Raw genomic sequence first — 25,666 nt, forward strand, 5'->3', positions numbered from 1 at the left:
TAGAGCAAATTTATTAGAGCAATTACTGTTCTACTGAAGATTTTAATTTCAGCAAAGTAATTTCAATTTTATTTTGTCTAGTGTTATTTTTATAACACATTTTATAAATATTTTATAAATATTTAAATATATGAGATGATAATGAAAAATGAAACTAAAATGAGAAACGAATAATTTCATAATTTTTCTTAATAATGAAAATAATAATCATCAAAATTACTTATTCATTAGCACAGTTTAAATCGTGGAGCTTTTTTTCTAATCCGTTAAAACTATCCTCTATAAATATCTTTAATAATTTGTCATAAATGATTCCGTAACATTTTGGAGTCACAACAAAGCACAGAATAAAACAAAAAATTTACAATAGTAATCTGGTTTTAAAAGAAAATGTCTTCTCTCGGAGAGAGAGAGAGAGAGAGAGAAGGGGGGAGGGAGGGGGAGGGGGAAGAGAGAGAGAGAGATTAAATAAATAGTTTTCGAAGATCTCTTACTTTTTAAATGTTTTGTACCCAAAACATATTTACTTTTTACATTGCAGATACAGATTTTTGTATTGATTATCCGAGAAGAAATAGCAAATCTGGGCCGGAAGTCATATTTTCCTGTCAGTCATTCGCAAAGATAAACGCATAACGTCCGGACTTCCTGTTAAGCCCTTATCCGAGATAAACCTCAAGTCGACCTGAGGCTCGTTTGCACGTCGGGCCGCTGTCGGCTGAGTTTCAGTGGTCGATGGATGTGTTTACACGTCACATTCTCTGATGCATAGTTACGCGGTCAGGTTTTGGGTAGGGTAGGGAATGTCAAGTTTGGAAGCTAAATGGGTCATCTGAATATTAATTTTGAACGTTGCACGTACGTCGTTAATCAGTAGATGTTGGCAATAATATGCTTAGTAATAATTATTTTAACACACTTGTGTTTAGTTTAGAATCATTCAGAAATTTTTATTAAAATGTGATGGTAATAGAAAACGCTAAAATGATTACACAAATTAAATGAATACTAATAATTGTAATAAATTAATTAAATACTAATATTGTATATTTATAAATATACAATTATTGGTATTCAATTAATTTGTGTTTTCAAATTTCTAAATCTTATATTTTAATTAAATACAAGCTTTCGCCATGCTTGTATATTTATTTATATTAATTGACATTTTAGAATCAACCAAAGATAGAACTATCTAGTTTCTGTAAATTTTTCATCAAAAGGAGAATAAATATGATGTTTATAAGATTGTTTCTTTATGAACATGGTGTACATTACTTGAAGCTGAAAATATTCTTCTCTTCTTATACATACATATTTCCGCATAAAATTTATCGCAGGAAAACGAAACCCGCTTACATGATGTTCAGAGCTTACGCGTTATTTCACCACATAATCTTCTTCATCCTCGAGGCTTTGCGTCATTGACTGAATGAAGAAGAACATGTATTATTATCACACAATAAAATATCTTTATTGCTCCTTGAATATATTTTTGTGGTTCAATGTGACTCAAATGTCGTCCATGAATTTCTTATGAAAGGAACAATAAGCGCTTATTACAAGATTCAAATGTCAATTTTGTTTGTACCTTCCGTCACAAAATGATGGTTAATATTATTACTATTTTGACACTTTATATGTTTCTATGATTTTGAAAAGAAAACGAAATCTTGTTTCGACTTATACTCTTTTTTATTATAACTATATTATTATAATCTATAAAAAGTATTTAGTTAATAAGATTTACACAGTATTCATTTAATAAGATTTAATAAAATTTTTATTTAATAAGATTTTAATTTTTAAAGGGAACAATTTAACTTTTCATCTTTTCGGTATTATTTTTATACAAATGTTTTAATATACGAGACGATAATGAAAATTATTCACGTAAGATTAAAATGGAACGGGGAAAATGTACCCAAGGTAATTTCATTTCTTTTTTAATGGTTTAATGAGAGATCGTCATTTCTACGAATTAACATTCGATCTATGTTGCTCGTAAAAAAGCGATAATGAGGCTAAGGTTAATGTCTTATCATTCTTTTTAATGAGAGAACTCACTTCCGGCCATGTTTTAGCAGCAGAAATGTGACAGTAACATTAAAAACAGGAAAATTAAACGGAAAGGTTTATGATTAGATAAAGAGTAACTTTATGCCTTTGCGTATACAAAATCGAGCAACTTTTATATTTATTTATTTTGATGTAAATAATTGAGAAGAAAAATGCAAATAATTATACTAACTATTGATAAAATGAAATTTATATTATGATAAATTATGGTAATAATAATTGCGACCTGTCTAATATTTAGAATAGTAAAATCATTTTAGTATCTATTTCATTAATTCTCTCATTTATAACCCATGTATCACAATGTATGACATATTGACATTAATTAATTATAATTAGAAATCATAGAATATTGCTTGATGTGCAATTTACCAGCGTATCAACTTTTACATACATTTATCGAATATATGATCAATATAATATTATAATTTACGTAACATACTAATTATTATATTACTAACGATTATATATTATTTCAAATTTAAATTGCTCAAATTGGTCGTATTCTAATGCATTATTTAATCTTCTTATGCATTCACTCGGTTGAAAACAGCAAAACTAATTTCGCAGTAAGTGCCGTTACAGCGCTGTGGTATTTACTTTGAGTTTTAGTTGGGAGACTAGCCGCAATGTAGAGAAGCAGATACAAGCTACTAAACCAGCAAGAACTCGATAGTCCCTATAAAACGGCTTCCTAAAATCAACGGCATGAACGTAATTTATCACCACGAGTCACTTGTCCGTTTGGATTAAAATTTAAAGTCCGTAAGCGGGATAAGCGACCAAAGATATCCTGGCTTTCACTGTCGAGTTTTTCACAAATCTTCGACTGTACCGATATAACTAAGAGTCTAAACAATCCTAAAACAGAAGTTAATTTCGGACACATTTACATTGTAAATTTCACAATCGTCAACAAAGTTTGATGAACCGAACGCTAAAATCGTAGAGAAGTTAAGTTAGAGAACTCAAACATAACATTTCCTCGGAACATATACAAATTAATTAGAGAATTGTTTTCTAATTAATTTCTCAATTATTTACGTCAAAATAAATGTAAAAGTTGCTCGATTTTATATACGTAACAAGCATAAGCTTTTCATAAATGTGACTCAAGAATTCACGTGAAGTAACGTTTTTTTTAAATCAATATTTACCTCTGATTTACATAATTATTTAATATATAAATGCAGATTTTTTTTCTCTCTGTGTATTTTCCTCAATAAAGATGAGAACTAACGCGTTACTTGCAATATTGTTATTATTACTTTTTTGTAATACAATTTGATAATGACGTTATATTTTTTCATAACAATAACGCTAAACTTGAGAAAGTTTTTTTAGAAGTAATTCGTTATTCATTGAAAAAAATAACTGATTATTTTAATTGTTATATAACGAGTAATAAATAAAATAATGAGTTACTTCTTTTAATGAGTAATGCGTATAATGATAATGATTTACTTTTCAAAAGTGACTTTTCCAACCTTGACGTTAGTGTAAAAAAATTGTAACGTTATTAGAGAGTTTTTGCAATATCGTTTATTCATTATACGGTAAACGTTAAAGTAAGGTTTTTATTTTTAGGTTTTTATTATCTTCTTCTTAACAATTAATAAAGAAAAAGCTAACTTTAGCGTTTACTGTATCTGGATTTACGTTATTGCAAAAATCATACAAAAAGGAAACGGTTATGATAACAGTGTAAGTAATGTGCTACTTCCATCGAATTCTGTTATTTCTGCAGAGAACAATACGCTAAAAGTGGCAGTACCGTTACCATTATCAAAAAATTGTAATGTCATTATCATAATCGTAACTATAATTACAGTTATATAATTATAGTTACGATTATGATAATGACATTACAATTTTTAATCTGCGCTCCAGTATTAGTGCACTTCTCTCGCCCTAATGAAGTAAACTGCAAGGTTCACATTGGTTTTAACAATGGATAAAAACACGGCGATAATCCGCAAACCTTGTAGCATTTTTTTAAAGATAATAGCCGTGAAAGCTTAAAAAATGTTAGCCAATAGAAAAGTTGTCGGTATTTCGGTTCAGATCAAAGAAATGCGCTACTTTTATTAATATAGAGCTTTAATGTAATATTGGTTTAAATTGTGCCTTTATTACTGTCAACTGAGTGGCCATTACGAGAAACTAGTACAATCAAAGATAGAGGAAAGCTCATAATAATCATAGTTTGTAAGCGTCATAATTGAAGTGCAGTGATTGTCCGTCGAACTGTTCGCTAACTATCATCATTAAGATAGCGCGGCATTGTATTGAATTACAGCAATCGAGGTTCAAGGATAATCAAAATTGTCCGGCATTGATACGAAAAAATAAGAGATTTCTCGTGTCATAATCATCATGTAATGAAAATAATCGATAATAAATTTTATTCATGCAGTTAACGTTTCGCATGATTTAATTTGTTTCGATAGAAATTATTCTAACGAAACTGTGAAATTAAAAAAGCAATTATTTTTTGCTAAAGAAAATTAGTGGCTTCATGAAAAATATTGTATTTTAAGGACTTCTATATACAAAACGATCAATTGCGTACATTATTCTATTCATCTATTTATGGGATATTGTTACACCATAATGCTCGACGATGAGACAAAGTGGATGAAATGAACCGAAATATCCTTTTGCACTCTATTCTCAGCATTTCTCGGTTGTTCTACGCGTTGATGGCGCCTGTTTCGAATAAACGGCATAAAGATAGAATCGAAATCAAGGCCGGTTCCGCTTTATTACAGCGGTGTTCGAACGTGCTATCGATTGTTTGCGCTTTAACCGTGCTTCGACAAAGGCTAACAGCAACGAGTATCGTACCTCATTGTCGTTCTTGCAGGTCACAGTTTGTCGGGCTCTCTTTATTTTTAGCGATGTTTTATTTCCCCAGTGACATTTAGGTATTTTTCATTCTATAACGCTTGCTACATGAAACAAGCAATCCTGCGAAGGCAACAATTTGCGACAGCCGAGCAACGAAAGGCCCGCGTTCTTTCGATAGCTTTTTTCGATTTCTTTGTACGTATTGAAGCTACTTTGTTATTTATGATGCGCATCACAAAGAGATGTCGAACGTTCAAAGTATATCCGATAGAATGCAGTTCGACAAGGTATTGACAAAAATAATAAGCGAGGTGAATCTTGTGGTGGAAATTTAATGATTGTAATTGGATTTGCTATGAAAGTACTTACTTCATTATTATTTATTTGAAAAATGAAATAGAAACTTTAATCTCTGAATATCCAAATAGCAAAGTTTTGATAGAGAGATAGCAGATATCTTAATTAAAAGAAACTAAATTAAAAGATGAAACCATAAATTATCAAGATCAAATCATAATATTCTCGTACCTCTCTTATTCGATTTATCTTTCTTAACAAGGAAAGTTGAGAATTTCAAAATTTTTACGTTTATATAGAGGTAACAGTTCTTTTTTTCGTTACACATACCATTTTTTTTATTTATTTTATTATTTTACAGAGTTCTGGAAAATCAATGATACAACCGGGAAGGGGATTCTATACGAAAAAATAAATCGGAAACGTAGAATAAAATATTTTTATATACTTTGTTTTCAGGCAACATTCTCAACAATTTATAAAGTAATAAAGTTCATCGTGAATATCCTGTTTTATTGTGTATTCTTGATCATTAATACAATACATACAAGTGAGCAGAGATAATTGAGCAAAGCCAATTTTCTCGTAAGCCTCACATGAAAAAAAATTAAAAAAGAAGATTGTTCTACACATAAAATATTATAATAAAACGGGCACTAAGAGTTCAAATGTAGTTTACAGAGCGCAGATATGTAATAACAATACAAAATGTTTATTAAAACCATTAAAATTCAATTAAAATTATCTTGCAAAAATAAACGTTTCAATTTCACTTCGAACCATATTTAGCGTAAAAATATCAATTTATATGAAAAAAATTATTCTATAATTTTCATGAAGTTTAATGACTTTCACAAGTCTTTTTTTTAATCTCTTTGAACTTTTGTTTCTTATGACTTATTTTTTGTATAGACTCACTCCCTTCACGATCGAACCACGTTTTCCAGAACATTATGTATGTAGCACTTGTAATGCTTCACAAGGCGAGTTCCTTCTACGCATGCATATAAGAATATATTTATATGCGTCGCTTCTCCAAGTCAAGTAAATTCGAACGAGACTCGAATACAACAAAAAATTAAATGCAGCAGCTAAATCTTTCTATACATGGCATCGTATCGATTGAATCCTTTAGAATAATACCTATAATAAAGCTGATTTTTGTTCTCGCAGTGCGCAGCAATTGAACCTGTCGGATCTCAATCGAGCGAGTTTGTATAAGTACATGAATGACGTACGCGTAACGAGGGAGTTGATGTCGTTCGCGGTGTGCAAGCGATGCAAGTTCAACGCCTGTCAGTTCAAAACGCCGGTCATGATATAGTTTATCTCGTGGCTTCTTTACAGTTTACTTTTATCGGTGATATTCTTAATGATTATAAAACCGACGAAGTGCCATCGATGATCGTGCCTTTTTGCATTTCACTATCAGTTGCGTCGAGAACCGAGCGTGAACGTTGAAATATCGCGAAGAAACATACTTTAACTTTTTACATCACAAGCAGAAGAATTAGAATATGCTATTCAATGTACTCACTTTAAAAATTTTGAAGTAAATTCTCTTTTAAAATGCACATTTGGGAAAGAATATAATTATAAAATATTCTTTTCAGCAAATGGTTTAGCTTGTAAAAGCAATTGTTTTACAATATAGGCGGTGTAACAGTTATTTGTTATACTTTTGTTAAATTAACTTTAAAAACCGTTAAAATCTATTATTTAACACGTTGTCTGCTCAGCCAGTTTGTATATCTTATTTGTATATTACAAATTATTCTCTTTACAAGTATATAATGATAAAAATGTATTATTTGTATAGTGTATATTGAATTGTTTATTGTTTATTTTCTGTTATTAAACTTTTGTTTATTTTATGTTATTTAACTTTTTATGTCATTCAAAATTTTACATTCAAATTTATTTATTTACGAAGGTTTTAAAAATTTCGATAACGTTGGTCACTTACAATGACCATCAGAACGCCACTAAAAGTCAAGCGCATATCACCGACGACGACCATTACAACCAACGTGTCAACTATTTGAATGTGAATTAGAATAGCAATTTATTTCGTTATTAAAAAATTTCGATTGTATTATATACAACATTTAGAAACAACTGACAATATAAAATTACCTTATAGATTGATTATAGAAAGTTATGCATGTAACTATATTATGAATAAAGTGACACAAAGCATCAATAATGTTATTAAAAATAAAATAGTATTTTTAGTGAAGAGAATTTAAGAATAAATCTAATGTAAGTAAAATGATTATGCAAGTCTTATACAAAAATGTTATGCATTAGATTAATTGATACATTATTTGATACATGAAAGAATAAATAGTTGGAATAATTATTTCGTATAACAACTGAGAAAACACACATATTGCAAGCAATGCATTTGATGCATCGACTTGTATCTGTATGGAGTGAAACAGTTCGGTCAAATATGTATACATTAAATATGTACGCAACTCCATATGAAGAGTTATCAATAAGCAAAAAGTGATTGTAGCATAAAATAATTTCTTTATCTTGTTTGTATTTTGTTTTAATGTTTTATCTAATTTCTTTAAATTACTTTATTCCGCAAATTTATTGAAATTTAAACTTTCTATCGAACAATATAGGTATCCACTCAACAAACGTATAAATTTAAATAAATATTTTTATTCTTTTTTGACACTTGATAAACTAATTATATATAATAAAATTTTATATATGAATTTCAACGAGTCAGAGTTAAAATTTGAACAACGCATTGCATTGTTCATCTTTAATCTTATCGTTATTTATTGTTGTTGTAATAATTCAACTGAAAAATGCATGACGCTAAAACTTCTCTCTGTGAAAATTTTGCTGCTGTTTTTTGATTATTGCTATTACGGTGAACGCTCGCGTGCGCCGCCATTTTGCCATGATAGAATTATCACGATAATCAAGTTAAGTCCATTCGTGTAACTTTGTTAATGCGATAACAGGAACCGCTGCTCTCACGCAGACCGAACTATATGGGCAACGAACAACATCTCACCATCTCACCTATGATTGACACTACTGATTAAAATCCAATTGAGAACTATTAATGAAGTTATTAAATAATAAACATTGTGTACAGGCACGCGCGTGAAAATGGATAGAAGTAAACAAAACGCGAACTTGAATATGATCCTCTCCTTATGTCAAACAAATAAGATATCACAAATGAAGGAAGGATACAATTCAAAATTGTACTATTTTATTTCATATCGATATAAAAGAAAATTGTAATCATAAATTGTTACAATAAATTTTACAAATTTTTTTAAAATTAAATAAAAATTCTAATAACATTTTAAACTAATAATGTTGTAAGAATTAACATTTGAGATATTTTAACATTCAAAAAATGAATTTTTTATGATAGAGAAAATAGTGTACAATTGATATATTTAATATCATATATAAATATAATATTGATATATTTAAATAAATTTGATGTGATGAGGGATGAAAAAGAACAATAATAATTAGGAATTCGAAAGTCTCTAAACGAATCATAGCATTATTAGTCTCCAGGAAACGAATCATTATTTTATGAAGTAGTATGAAGATAACTTTAATAAATAGTAGCATCTCATAAGCGATATCTGTTGCCGTTTCTCTTTAGGTGGAAGAATCGACCATGCTCATCACTACAACAACGCTTATCGCGCCCTGGATGAGACTCTAGCGTTGGAGGAAGCTGTTGAGGCAGTTATGAAGGAGGTCGATCTCACGGAAACACTCCTCGTGGTAACAGCGGATCACTCGCACGTATTAACCCTTGGTGGACTGGCAACGCTTCGTGGAAATCCCATATTCGGTGAGCCACCACATACATTTCGCCTTTATGTTAGTACATTGTATCCGCCATTGAGCTTGAATAGAGCATTTTTGCTTCTTGGAATAGATGCATCAATAAATATTAGGTGCAGTAAAAAGAAATCCATTATTTTTCCATTCAATTTCATGCAAAAATAATGTATTTCTTTTTACTACACCTAATATAGCAATAAATAACTGGTTAAAATAATAAGAAAGAGAAAAAGATAGGTGTTGAAAATGATTAAGTAAAAAAATTATATTCGTCAACTTTTTTTATCTTCAACTACAAGATTGAATTTAAATTTTCCTTAAATTTATACAAAAATATACTATTTTTTAAGTGATAATGATTTGTTTATTAAAAGATGTTTACATTAATTAAAAATTGATAATACTACAAATTTTTACTTTTGAAGTATATAATTGTCATTTCCTATGATTACAAAAATAAATGTAGATTTAATGATTATTTATTAAACATTAATGATGGTAAACACTTTATTTCTACGTCAATCTTATTTTTAATCCACAATAAAATTATATTCACAATATATAAAAGATACAAATGAATATATACACTCAGCACGATCTTGCTGCATTCTTTTCTTTTTCTGCGATTGGACTCGAAATATTTCGAGATTTCATATATATAATAATATCTTGATGTTTACTTCTTTTATTCGGATTTTTAATCGTAAGCTTTAAAGCGAATACTGTATCTCTGAATTAATAAAATCTGTGCAATTCAGGCAACCAGTTCCAGCTGTCGTAACTCTTCTCACTATTTAAAAAGAAAGCGTTTCTTTCCATTGTTGCCTGGGTCTCGGCTTTCAATATCCGGGAGGGATGCGCCAGCACCTGACTTTTGCCCCGAAAAGCTGCCTCGCAGGAAACATTATTGAATCACCCGCGCGAATTAATCGAATGAATTGCCAGGGGTCTATGTTGTCGGCAGAGCTTAAGCGCAGCTTACACGCTTTCTATAATCATTAGCCAAGTATAAGCAACTTAAGCCAGAACTCGGTGCTTTACGATTTAACTCATTTGCGGAACTTCGACAAATTTAATAAACACTTTTAATTGTTTTGAAACCGTTGATTGCGCGTTTCTCTGCGGAAAAAGTAATAAGAAATAAACGATGATAACAGCTACAAAGTTAGCAGATGCGACTACTTTTAATAAAACATAAAATAAAGAATAAAAACAAGAACTATTCGTAAGCAGAATATGACATTTAAAAAGTACCATACTTATTGTCAAGATTTTTTTAACATAGAACATGTCCTTTCACTTTCAAGTTGCAGGAAAGTTGAAGAACTTTATTGGAAGGTAAGAAAATTTCAAAAAATATTAGAGCCGTTAAAAGTACATCGAGTATTTTAGATTTTTTACAAATTGGCTCGCTAGTTAAACCGAAATATTTTTACTTTGTAATAAAAATAATAGTACCATACTATATGCAGCAAGTTCTGACACAAAAATGATAGTTTGCGCGATTATCCAGTTTTAGCATCTAACCGACAGTTCATTGAAATTCTATCAAAACTTATGTTTTGATGAATTATTTCCTGTTACTAATTTTCTGTAACCTGATAAAAGTGAGTACTTTATGCCAGGTTTTTATCTCCGGTAAAATCTCCCTTAGCGCAATATATTTTTGCTGAACATTGAGGAAAATGTCTGATTGAAAATGGAACAAACCAGAAGTTTCTGATTATATCGGAATATCGGTTATCTCAATTAAAATTTAGTAAATTTAATCAACAAATTCTAATTCGTCCAACTAGAATTAATTTAACCAAACCTTTTTCTCAGTAAACTTTTGACATATTGTCAGATAAACGCGCAATTTGTCTACGAAAATCTCTATAAAGCGTGTGATCCATGCTTTATGGAAATCATCTTTCAGGATAACTCACTCCTTCCGTTTCTTTTGATCATCTGTTTCCTTCGTTTTTGCCGACTATCTATAGTAAATGAGACTTTTGTTTCATTTTTTTAGTTAGATAGCGTAGTGTTCAGTGTAGAATGACTTATATTATAAGCTCTGAGAAGTATTCAGAAAATATTTTTTCATCGTTAATTAATATGCTGAAAAAAATGTTTTAAAATGCATTATGATTTTTTACTAAAAACAAACAAAATGCATTTGTTTAACATTTTTAGTAGTTGTTAATTTTGTTTAATTATATATTTCACATTCTACTGATTGACATATTGTTATTTTCTGTAAAGTGCGTAGTTTTCTAATGTGCGTAGTTTCTTTCTTTCTCGTTTTCTAAAAATTACAAATTTAACGCATTTTGAAACTCTGCTCCTCAAATGACGACATACCGATCCACGGTGAACGACGCGAAAATGTTCAATCGTCGGCAATCAAAAGTGAACTCTGCTCGTCTGTGACAACTTTTTTGCGACGTTAAATTCGGCATGACCGTTGTCTCTCCTTCTGTGTGTGTGTGTGTGTGTGTCGTGGTGCCAGATGTTGACTCGAGATTCACAACGGACGTCAACGTTCATGTCGCAATTCAATACTGAATAAGCGACGCGAGCACACTGTTTTATGAAGACGCAAGCTTGTTCCCATCAAGTAGAGGAAGGTCTGTTCCGTCCTTTCCAGGAGGACAGTTCTGGATTCAATAAGATCCAATCTACTTGGACAACTTCATGACGGCGTCTGTCCGTTGACGATTCGCTCAGTCGCGGTTAAATTGAATCGTCGGAAAACGTAAAGGATGGCTTTTTCAGCTGATCGTACATGGAGTAGCAAAAGGGCTCGCCCGTCTAGTCTATCTGAAAGCGGCAATTGAAAAAAAAAAAATAATCTCGGACCGAAGCGCTTCTGTTTTCCGAAATTCACCGATCCAGAATATTATCGTTTATTTCTGTACTTCGTTCCCACGGAATTGTCGGACATCCTGTTGCACCATTGAGAAATTAATCCTGTGTTACAATCCGTTTGTATGACTTTGCCTTTATTACAAAGGATTATTGTTTTACGGAGCGTTATGTGAAATTTGATATACATACTTTTATTTGTCAATTTTTATTTTGTTTTCTTTTTTCATAAACAATACAAACATATATTCTCGTTCCAAAATCATGCGAAAACTAACGAATTGAAAAACACATATCTTCTAAAATAATTAAAATTCTTATTTTATTTTGTAATTTTCAGTTATAAATGAATTAATTTTAAATTAGTGTGAAAAGTTTGTTTTACTTATCGAGTAAAGAGGTAAAATAAAATTTTATCAAAATTAAAACAAAATTTCCACGCGCTTCAATATACTTTTCATCTCCTTTTTTATTCCGCGAAAAAAATTTGTCAATTTCTCTTTTGAATAACTTCGAATTTCTAGTTTTATTTAATACAAAGGTTGACAAAAATGATAAATTACTTAATAGTATCTCTACTGTACAGTATTTATATAATAAACATTTCTGACATCCGATGAATTGAAGAGAAGAGTAACACATGACCGTTAATGCAGATCGTTTATTATGTAGAGTGGTATTCAGAATTCGGAGACAGTTTTAACAAAGAGATGCATGTTTATGCGAGTAGTGCAATTTTTAAGTATATTGATATTGCAAGTTTGCGTTCCGTAAATTTTCCAACCGATCCACCGATGAATTAACTGAAATTACTCGAGTGGAAGATATCCAATAATGCAATCCCTCATCATGATTATACTCAATAACATTTCGCATGATTTAATAGAAATTTATATATATGCTTGATAGCAGACATAATCTATATGAGATAGCTTTGTTAATTAAACAGGTCGCATGCGAGCCCGATCGACACTGTGACCTGACGCGGCTATTTAGCAATTAATTAGGAAAGTTTTATAAAATGGATTAAAAAAAGTTTTATTTGATTTTAAAGTTTAAAATTTAAATAAATAGCACAGACTCAACAGTAGTTAAAATTAGTATTAATTAATACTTACTAATTCTTTCGAAATTATTTGATGTACGTGTATAATGTGTATGTAATTGTGAACATTAAGAAAAATGATCTAGTTGGATTAAATAGTAATTCTGATGGAAAAATGGATAAATTAGAATTTTCTGATTAAATCAACTAGAATTCTAGTTGAAATAATTAGAATTCTGATTAATATATTCGAATTATTCTTAAAAATAAGAATTTTAGTAGATTTTACCAGAAATATTGTATCGGATCAGAATTCCGATTATCTCAATTAGAATAAATTTAATCAGAAAATTCAAATTCGTCCATTTTCCAGAAATTTTTTCAGTGTATCTAATTACCTTTTATAATAGAAAGTTAATTTTTTGTATGAATAAAGACGGCACAAATAATATACAATAACATTCGAAAAATATTATAATATCTTTTTTTTCTCTAATATGAATTCTCTAATAGATAATCATTAACGTTGTATTTTTGCCTGTTGAATATGAATCCGTTATCAAAATATGGCTATATCAAGATCAAATTTAAAAAAATGATGCGAACAGGCGAAAAACCACAATTTTAAAAGTTTTTATGATGTTGTAACACTAACAATAAATTTATTATTTAAATTTTTTAATTTTATGTAAAAGTATCAATTTATAGCTTTATAACACATTTTGTTTCGCTTTGGAATGACTTTTTTGTTTCCAAAAACGAAAAATTATGTTAAAACAAAACAAAATGCAGTTAAAAATAAAATTTGTTATTTTTGCACACTAACAAATTAAAAAAAAAATTATTACTATAACGTCATTAAATTTTTAAAAATTTTTGTCTCTTTTAATGCCATTTTTTACAAAATTTTGATAATCAAATTTGGACAACAGATTTAATTTAAAATAATGGTAGTCAGTAGATTAAAATTGAAAAATATATCCGAAATGACAATTTATTTATTTGTGAAAAAAAAACATTGGACAGTGTAATTTACTTTTATCACTAAATAGAAAATCATATTACGTTCGAGTAAATAAGACGACATCGATATATATTGCTTCGAAAAGTAATTTATACTCTGTTCTGGTCGTTACGTAATCGATATATCTCGCAGAAAGGCTCACGCCGATTCCACTTTTCCCATTCGTGTTGATTGCCATCAATAAATAGCGGTTGTCAAATCGACGAACCTCGCAGTTTGTTCACTGCACCGAAAACACGATATTGGACGCTTTTAATTTTTGGCACGTCAAATTTCGTTTGCATTTATAATTGAAAAAAAATCGGGTAACGCTATATGGACGTATCGGTGTCACCCATTTCTGGACGGTGCGCCAATGCTGACCAACATTCAGCTCGAATTAGATGTGATATTGTGCGATTTCGTTTCTAGATTAAAACCATGAATATTTTCATATTTGAGAAGTGAATGTAACACCTAGAAATTCTATCGGTGTTCCGATAATTGCACACTTGTCATAGGAAAAGCTGTTACGTAGCCATAAGGCTCTGCATCGCGTAAATTATCGCGTAGAAAAAGTTCGCATTTCTTTACGTGAAAAATTTAAATTTGTCGCTTGATCTAAATAAAGGCTCAAAATTGAAAAGCTTAACTTCATCCTAACTATAATACAATTCGTGAGTTGCCGCAACAGCGGTTTCAACATCATTTCGGTAAAATGTGTCGCATCGAAATTTCGAAACGAGAATTTCGCGCGAGGTATTTTGCATATAATAAAAGTAATGAATGTAAGCAAGGGCGTTAAATCATGCGGTTGATGCTGCGATAAAATATGGTATGAAGGAAATGTCTGATATCGGATTTTTGTTCCGCAACGTCCCACATCTATGTTGACGCCACAATGAGATAAATCAAAATGAATATGCAGTCGTTCTTATATTCATACCAAGCATTATAATCGCGATGAGTATTCCAGGTGAGACCTGACCTGGGAGAATTTAAAGTGAAATTAACGAGATAGACAGCCGTATTCGAGACAATATAGAATACATGCTGCTAACTTGTACGGATATAAATGTTCATAAATGTCTTTTCTTACAAATAGAAATATTTAAACAGATAATATGTAATACCTATTTATTAAGTCGCTACAATTTTACCAATCTTTAATAGATCTTTCAAAAAAATTGCTGGCAAACATATTGAGATGCTGACATATCAATAATTTTTTATTAAAAACGGAAATGCTTTTGCTGTTAAATTAAATTAAATTTCGCGAAATAAATTGAATCAACTAAACGTAAAGTATTTTAACAATTTATTTAATATTCATAAATATTATATATTTATTTGAATTTATTATTTGAATAACTTAATCCTAATGTGATATTCATGAGTTCAACGTACCCTATGTGATTTTTTATATTGCTATATAACTTTTTTATAATTTGAAAACCTGGATTGAACTGAAAAAAAACTTGAACTGTCCATAGATAAACCTACAAAGATATTTTCTTTTTGCGTTATTCTCGATGTGAGATGTACGAAAATTCAAAGAGGGTACTTGAGACCCACATGTGATTAGTTTGTAAGTTTCGGCGTTCTGGGTATTCCTTTATTTTTTATTAAATATATATACGTTTACTGAGTTTCGGATAGTATAAGTAAATACACGAAAATGTAGAACTAAAAAGAATTATATTTCAATTTAATAAGTAATAGAAATTTTATAATTTCTGTCAGTCTTCGGAGATCGCTCGGTCGGGGGGGGATTTATTGCTTTAGAGTGTTATATCATCCTCTAAACTAAATCCTAATAAACTTAATTATACATACTATAATAATATTTATACATATACAATTCTTTATACTATTACTCTTTTATATTGTTCAAATATAATAAGATTTTATTTATTAATTGTGTAAACTTAAAATATGTAGATTCTTAAAAAATGTCGATTTTCGATGATTCAAATAATTATACTTTTTTGAGCGATTCATATCATTATTCTTTTTTTTTGTTAGTCCAAAGAGTCAATTAAAGAAATTCTGGGGTTTTTGCTTGAACATTAAATTAAAAAATTTGAAAATTTTTTTATTCAAAGTATCATTTTGCGAATTTTTCCAAGAAAATTTCTTTGAAATTTTTGTAATTGAAAATAAAATATTATTTATTTGATTTATATTTATCTGTCTTTGTCTGACTTCGAAATATAAATTTCACATGTTTGGGCTAAAAAATACGTATGCAGTCCAAAGATAGCGTGACAAGATTGCAGGGTTTTACAAACCTGGTGTTATAAGGAAGATAATCAAAAATAACAATATCATACTAGGATTAATAATTAAATCCTATAACCTTACAGAATAATATATGTTCGGTGTAAGAACACAATCATCTTGCCCTTCGTTAAAGCGTAATATGAGCTTGATAAATATCTTTAAGCACATAACATGAGCTTAATGAATATCGTTTGAATACAATTCAATACATAAATTAACAAGTATAATGTGAGCCATTGTTGGAAAATTCGGTCAATTATCACACATCGAATAATGCTGTGTTTACCTTTAATCTCATATTTTCGATAATCTTGTTATCTTATTGATCAAGATTTGTTTAGACATTTGATTACTGAACAACAATAATTGTAGATTTTAGATACAGCTTATCCTCGATGTTAAACTGACGTGTAAACTCTATATTTTAGAAATTTGTTTTTATTATCTCATTGTTCGCAGTTAATGTCATTTGACTGCCCGGAAAGAATCCGATTAAATCAATGGAGCGATGTGAAGGACGTATTTCATCAAAAATTGTGATTGGTCCTTCTATAAAAAAAAAATATTATAGTATTATATATACATTTATATTGTGTTAACTAAGAAATTATATATATATCTATATATGTACGTAATGTTGATATCATTTTTAACTGATATCGACTGGATCTGGAGTGTAAAATTATTATTAAATTAAGTTAATTTAAATGTAAACGACACGATTTATAACGGAAGTGATATACATATAACTTTCACATTTGTCATTCATATCATTTTATATGCTTTTTTATATTTATGTATTTTTTTTCAACTTGTGATATTACTCGTTAAATATCATGCTTTCCGTTTTCTGATAATTTCCAATATATTATGTCACTAAGTAGTAATTATTTATTATATTTTATAATAAAAAAATTTAAAGCTGAATTAATTAGCTCAAAAAATTAGAAATAGAAGATGAAATAAAGAATGAAAAAATAAAAAATAAAACATTAAAGTTCCAATTTATTCACTATTATATATCTCAGACTGTCACAAGTAAAAAACACAATAAACTATTATAAATTATATTTACATTGAAATATTTTTCAATAAAACAACATTTGCAATTAATAAAATAAACTTATAAAATATATCAAAATATATCAAAATCTTCTTGGTTCATTAAATTAAATCATATTTCTTTGATATATGATTATTTATTAATTAACGAAACAAAAGTAAAGTTTTCGATACTTTTTACAAATCGGTTGTAAATATTGTTTTATTGAAATATTTCCATATTAATATATTTTGCGAGAATTTATAAATATATATATATGTATATTTTCTCGTTTTTGATAATCTAAAATAGTAGTGGTTAGTAAACAAGAGTCTTAAGAAATACAATAGCACAGCAATAAGTTTAAAATCTAGAAAAACAGATAACAATATTATAATACACATGTGACGCGATGGTAGCATATTCCTTCCCTAGTAACACATAGAAATTATGTAGGATTAAATTTTGGCATGTAAAAATTATTCTTATAAAATACAGTATTGAAGTACCCCGTTATTATTTTTAACTATCAAGAGGAATCGACCTTGTCTAGCTCTGCTATAAATTGTCTTCAGTGACGCCAATTGTCTCCGTTGAGAGATTAAGATGGTCCATGTTGTTCAGAATAACAACACACACACACACACACACACACACACACACACACACACACACACACAAAATATCTAAAATAATCTGCGTACTTGTCGATAACAAATATATATAATAAATACATTTAAATGCTGAAGCTGACTGATTATATCAATAAAATTAATCCATGTAGCTTATATCCATCTAGCTTATAATCTAGCTTATATCGTCATTTTTAACTTCACAATTATAACATTTTATGGAATGTTATGGAATACTTTAATCGAGTAATACTTAATGCGGTACTTAACTGTTTGAGTCGTTTGAAGACTTTGAGCTTTTGCATTTGTATCAACGTATTTAATATTGTAAGCCAACTTATCGTGCCATAAGTTTTAAACGAAAAGAAATGTACATAATGTACGCGATTAAGATAGTTTTTTCTCAAAGGAATTTTTTTTAATATATGCTATATAACTTTTCTATTTAACTTTTCTATTTAATTTTTTCACATTATAATCCTAAAAATGTTAAACTGAATCATGTAGGTATAGTTTTTTTTCTAGATTTCGCTTTATAGTGGAAAAAAATGTCAGAATTATTGAAATTTCACGTATCATATAATCTTTCTGTATCATAGTGTTTATCGATTTCGTGGATAATCTTGAAATTATTCCCACAGGATTAATAAAAATATTATTTTAATTATTTTGCGAGAATACTGTTATAAAGACAAAGAAACATTCAGAACGGCGAAAAGTTTCTGTAAAAAGGCAAGATAGAAAAAGCAACAAAAAAAAAGGAAAACATATAGATAAGAAACGAAGAGAAATGTGCGAGCGATTCACGCGACATTCAACGCCTGTAACGGCTTTTATTGCTGGCCGTTCATTAAGTCGAGTTACTTTGCTCACGCGAGCGTATTGGATGAAGCAATTAAAGCATGCGCCAGTTTAAGATATAATTTATCTGTCGCGGAGTTACGTAAAGTTATATGTACGCTCGCGTCTATAATTCGCTCCCGTGAAGAACTTAATTGCATTTGCGCCATTACGGCCTGATTGAAGCCGATATCGATACAAACCGATTCCAAGTTCTTAATTCGACTTATGTGATTACGAGTGCAGCGCAGAAAACAATTTACGTTACAAATACTTTCACTCTCGATTTAACAAGAAAATGCAGAGAAGTGTTTTCCTTTCTAATTTTAATGAGTTTTTAACAAAATATTGTATTCTAGATCACAAGCATAAGTGACATTTTTTTTATGCCCATACGCACTTTTAGGGGATGAAACACTCTTTAAAAAAAAAAAAAATTAATGGTTGCTTTCTTTCGAAACGAATTAAAACTATAAAAGATAGAAAAAAATCTTTAATAAAAGAAATTGAATGATTTTAAGAATATTATGCAATAATAGTAAACAAAATTTTTTAATAACAAAATTTTTGTTTATAAAAACATAAATTAAAAAAGTTTTTTTTCATCATGATTATAAAGTACTTTTAAAACCATTCGACTTTCACCACATTTTTATTTAAAATATTTTTCCTTGTTTCTTCCATCTCACAGTTTCGATGATATTTGTTTCAAAAAAGAACCGATTTTCTTCAAAGGGATGCGTTATCTTAAATGTGAACACAATAAATGTTTCTTATTTTATAATTCATATTAGACTGACAAGAATAAATCAATTAAGAGAAATGAACTATTTTTAGCAAATGTCGTTATTGACAAACAATTTTAATAATTTTAATATTAAAGAACATCTTAAAAGGGGGAGGGAGATATTAATTTGATGCTAATCTAAACATCTTAAGAACTGTAAATAATTTAATTTATTGCGAGAAGTATTACTTCAGTTAGGATTTGAATCCGAAGATTGAAAATCTTGCATATTTTGTGCGCGCATCCTCACCATTCGAAGCCTCACTGAGGCTTCAACAATATTTGTTGCAATAATAAAACAAGTGAGAGAAAACTCTACTTTAGTTCTGTTCAATGATTGCGTTTTAAAACCGAAAAAGATTTTGCTGTATGATTAACAGAAATTGGATGTGTATATATAAATTTACTTTGAAATAATTAAGCACTAACAATAAGATCGGCTTCAACTGAAAATAAATTAATTTTTTTTAATTGATTTTTTATTTTGATTTAAATTATAATATAAATTTCATCAAAATCGGAACACACTTTTTCATGTTTTTTTGTAAGATAGAAAATATCACGAAGCAAAGTGACGTCATTTCTTCAGTAAGAAACATAATTTTTCACGAGAAGCTTTATTAACGCGGAGAGCTATGTTTCTTGCTGAAAAATGAAGAGATTTATATAAATTTATTTCTACACAGTAGTTCTGGATTTAGGATACAACTTGCAATTAAGATTGCGGATTGCGATGAAATTCGTCATTTTGACATAAATAAACAGAGAAAGTTTGCCACCATTAATGACACAATTGGCATTACATTTCCTATTGTCATTTGCTTTATTCGCTTTCACTAATCAGACTAAATTAGAATTTTTCAAAGCAGTTAACCGACTCTTGAATTACATGTTGTCGAGGAATTGTTTGAACGTTACTGAATTAAAGTCTCTCCCGTAAACTTTGTCGCTAAACAAACTAATATAATACGACATATAAAAATTCTCTTAATCATTCTACGAATGAGATGTAGAACAATAAAAAGTAAATCCGAAAAAATTCTTACATGAGTTCTGATTTATTGCAAGCTTTTTTTCAATAAGAGAAATATGGAACTTTCGATTATTATACAAATTATAGCTCATTTTCAATTTTTTTATTTATAAATTTATGTAATAATGAAGATTATCATTTATTTCAATTTTATACATTTAAAACAGTGCTGGAATTTATTTGCAACTTTGAGTTGATTTTCAGTTTGATTCTCATCCCTTATCTCACCAATCCGTACGCAGTCTAGATGCACTTAGATATACTTAATATACTTAATATATACTTAGATATACTTAATAAAGTTCTGGGAAGAATTTTTTCAGAATTTTTTAATATTGTATTTTTTTTGTTAGTATAAATGAGAAAATGCAGTACTAAAAATTAATAAATTTATTAAATTCTTAAAATTAAATTATTAAATTCTGAAAAAATTTTTAGAGTTGTATGAGAAGAAAATAAACAATTTTTGTCACTTGCAATTTTTTTGTAAAGTTGATAGTATTTGAGAAAAAAATTATTGAAGATCAATATTTAGCAATTTTTAGTAATCAATATCTTATTAACTATTGTGAAAGTTGCAAAATGGTAGAGGACTTTTCGACTCTGTCTAGTCCGCTCTATTTGACCACAAACGTTGTCAGGTGAAATACGGGACATCCTGTATATATACATAAAGAACTTCTTAATACTTGTTTTATTATAAAATTTAACTGTATAATGTTTTAAAGACATTTTTCGGGATAATATAAAAATTTCTTCTTATATTATGTCAACTTTTTATATATTAACTTAAGTCAACAAAATATGATTAAATTAATTAAGTTACTAAAAGTATAAATATTGAATCAAGCTCGGGCTGACAAGTACTTTATTATATATGTGTGTACATGTGTGTGTAGAGTTTTTATTAAGGAATTTCTTGGAAAATTTCACTATTTTTATATATTTTAACAAGAATTTTTGAATTTACAATGTTTGTGAATATTTTGCGCATTTTGACACCAATATGAATTTTTATTATTTTGATATTTACGCTATATTGTTGTGAACATAATGTCATATTCACGATGACACGATGCGATTTACAGATGGCCATTCTTTTGGTATTATTTTATTAGTTAATCCGTTTAATTTAAGTATATTAATTTAGTTTATCTGTTCTTTTTAATTATGTTTATATGTAACATTGAAGATGACGCGATTGGACTCAAAACAACGTCTGTTATTTGTTTTTAGATCATGATAATTATATTTGTTTCTTATATTTATTTTGTTGTTGTTATTTATTGGTTCGTAGTATTTCTAAACATTTATTTTTAATTTTTATTATACAATATTGATTGTTAGAATTTTTCATCTTTAATTTCTTAGCACAGCGATTTTTGAAATATCGTTTGAAAACTTATTTCTTTTATTCTCTAATATTTTTCTACAACTAATTTTTTTTAATGTGAAGTATTCTTTATAAAAATAAAATTTATAAAATTAGTATGTTACATAAAAAAAATTCGCATTCAAAAATTTGCAAAAAAAAAAGAAAAAACGTGTACAATGCAACATTACAATAATTGTATACAGAGGATGCTTTATTATAACATCTATTATTTACTTAGTATATGATCTTAATTTATTATTGGTGAAAAAATTTATATCAATTTTGTATTCATTATAAATTTCTTTTAATAAGAAATATGGAACTTAATTATTAAAAAATTTATTTTAATTTTAACTTAAGGAGGTTCTCGCGATGAAATATAAGTCTATAATACATGTAATACATGTAATACAAAAATTAATAATATCAATAATATCTAGAAAAAAATTCATTTACTTTTTACCATAGTTTGATATTTAATTATAAATTTATTAGAATTTTACATTACAAGTTGAAGGTATAATCTTATTCTGTAGGTATTCTCTTTTAAATTGAGACACTTGCGTATAAGACAGCAATTTAAATCATTATAATTATAAAGTAAATACTTAAGTTTGTTCTCATTTAAACTGATCGTAGTTTACAAATTTATATTTTTCCATGAAAAAAAGCTAGAATATATGTTAAATGGATGATGCATGTAAAATAAGCATCTTACAACTTTTATTTTGTCATTTTGAAAATATTTAGTAACATACAAAATTAACAGTAATTAAGTATAATGGCAATAAGATATTATTAGTACCCTTTTTATTCTATTATTTTAATAGTTTTACATATTATTATGAATAAATTGTCTATTGATTATAGGAAATAACGCGAGAACCTCCTTAAATTTTTATTCGCAAACTTATATAATATTAATGGAAGATCATAATTTATCAAATTATTTAACATTTGAAATTCAAGAGAGAGCTAAATAATCAAAAAATTAAATAGACGTAAATAGACGTTGCTAAAGGATAATTGAAATATTATTCTGATGCAGTGTCGTTTTTAAATTTTAATTCTGAATTAATGCGCGATAACCTTGCATTTTCGGAAACGCGCTTGAGAATTTCACGTTTAATTAAATAAAGACTTTCCTTATAAGTTTTATTTTTCCCATGGTGTTCCAACTGAATTTCGTTCATATTGTGCGGCAATGCCTTGTCTTTTAGGCACGGAGCGGTAACGCCAACAGTTCTGCTTTTGTTCGAAAGAGTTTCGACTAGTTTTGCTCGTAGAGCAGAGAGAAATGGTGTTACGTTTAGAGATTTTATCTCGTTTATCCCGATTTCCTCCGCACAAGATGACGGTCGGGTCTGCGCCGTGGCAATACATGCTACGGTTTTGCTGGAGTATGCAAAGCAACTTCTTCCGCTTTCTCCAGCGAAATCATGATCGCGATCATTAATAAAGCAGAAGGTATCTCTTTTAGAATGTTTTTCTTTAGAATGCTTCCTTCGGATAGCCGTAATCGAGCAAAATTTAATAATTCCCACAGACTACTTCATTTCCGAGCTATAACTTAGAGATTATTATCGATTATTACTGATTTCATAAACAACATGTGCAAATTTATTTCATGTAGCAATTATAAAAATGATGAAATGTATGATTTTTAATACGTGATAACCTATGTCTTCATTGACATGCTTGAAAATTTCATAATTTAATTAAATAAAAATTTAAAGTAAGAAAAACTTTAGTTGCTTCTCATTCCTGCAAGAAGTTCTTCATTCAAATGTTTTGAAAATACTGAATTATTTATAATTTTCGCTATATTAATTGATTTAACTTTTAAGTAGGTAAATGATTTAAAAATATGCAAATAGGTGGATCAGAACATCCTAAAATAAATTTTTATTTCATATGTAGTTATACTTTTTTTTACGAGTATATTATATTAAACTTACATTATATTAAACTTACATTAGTTGTAGTCTTTTAAAATAGAAGAATACAAAAATAATGATTTTAGATTTTTGGACGTCTGAGCAATATCTTTTATTTTCCTTTTTTAAGATGAAGTTAAAAAAGGTTGGGTTGTCACTTTACCTACTCATTTAAAGATTAAAAAAAAGAAGATGTTTAAATGAAAACATTTATGTAAATTTATGTAAATTTCCTAAATAATTTTTAAATAATTTGTTGTTGTTGTTTGACTCTGTTTTAAAGTTCATAAATTATATTATTATATTACTTCATAAAAATTTTATGAAATTTTTCTGACGGTAGATTCAAATTGAGCGCTCCAAAATATGTTTTAAAAAAGTTATTTTCTTCTCTTGCATTAAAAATTATTCAAAATTTATAAATCAGTGTTATTATATGTTTCATTTTCTAATCAGAAGAATTAGACGTACATATTTTCGTCTGTATAAAAATCGTTACTTATTATTTTATCTAAAAACATTTTTTTTTAGAAACACTACTTTTTTAAATTGTTCAATAAAATAGCAAAAAGACGCCATTACAAAGAAAAAAAGAATCTTTACTTACTTTGTTTCTTGTTGCGCTGCTAATAAAATAAAGCTATTGTGGTATCTTTATCTTGACATTTGATTTGTATGCTTTTTTATATACGGATCATAAAATGGCAGGCAATAATCGCGATCGAAACAGACGCATTTGAATCGCATCTACACATAGTTCATTCGAAGATAATGTTTTCCGCTGCTATAAAAACGTAATGTTTCCACAGAATGACGCACGACTGTTGTTGAGCACGCATCAGTGCGTACGCATAACTGCTCATATAAAACTGCTTTTTTACAACGACGATTGTAGTCGAGACTATAAAGAAGTCTGTTGTGCGATTTCAGTTAAGTATCCTTAACTATTCCGAGGGCTCTATTACAGTCGAACAGTGTAAACGCTGGAACTTTAAACTTTAAACAGTTTTCCGTGAACAGTCGGTTGCAACACATTCTGATCAACAATTTAGCCAAATAATTGAAATGCTCGACTCGCGTCGAAACGACATTTCATTTCGGAAATTCGGCAATTTATATCATCGACTTCATAATCCTGAAAAAACATATTTAGAAATAAAAACTAGTTATACCTAAAGCGTTTTTGACTAAAAAGACTCAACAAAATCAAAAAAGTAAAAACAAAATAACGTGTGATTTTTATTTTTATCCCATTGATTGTATTGATTGTATGTATGTAATATTTGATAATATTTTTTCGTGTTTAAATTTCGTAAATAATTTAAACCTCGTAAATAATTTAATTTCCAATATTTACACATTCAATTAAATTCAGATTTTTGTTTAAACTGTAAATTGATATGTGTTGCTGTATTTATAAATATATATGTCATTTTTTTTTTGAGAAATTAATGTTGAAACTTTTTTATTTAATCTAAATTCAATTTATTTACACAATTATATTCTGATTAATTATATCAGCATTAATCGTTATCATAAAAAAAAATTTTTAATTGCTCCCTTTAGTCTCCCAATTCAACCTTTCTATCAAAAAAAGCGTAAATAAATTTAAAGGTATAACATTTGTAACAAGTATGTAATTATGTTTGTAATTAATTATCAAACACCAATCGAATTTGATTACATCTCTGTGAAGCAGTTTGGCTTCCGTCGATTTACCTAACTTTTGTGCATCCGTGGAGATCCTAAATGTAACGAAATAGAGTCGGACGA

General features: G+C 28.5%; 1 protein-coding gene across 4 annotated transcripts in view; it reads left to right on the forward strand.

Annotated features, from left to right (window-relative positions):
- LOC108693569 (alkaline phosphatase-like) overlaps positions 1 to 25,666 on the forward strand; it is a 187,553-nt gene that overhangs the window by 142,199 nt on the left and 19,688 nt on the right. For all 4 annotated transcript variants that reach the window (XM_018202587.1, XM_018202588.1, XM_018202586.1 and 1 more), the window contains one exon: positions 8,882 to 9,076. In XM_018202587.1, coding sequence (XP_018058076.1) covers positions 8,882 to 9,076 — 195 coding nt within the window. The remainder of the gene's footprint in view (positions 1 to 8,881; positions 9,077 to 25,666) is intronic.

The sequence above is a fragment of the Atta colombica genome, unplaced genomic scaffold (genome assembly GCF_001594045.1).
Source record: "Atta colombica isolate Treedump-2 unplaced genomic scaffold, Acol1.0 scaffold92, whole genome shotgun sequence".
NCBI lineage: Eukaryota > Metazoa > Arthropoda > Insecta > Hymenoptera > Formicidae > Atta > Atta colombica.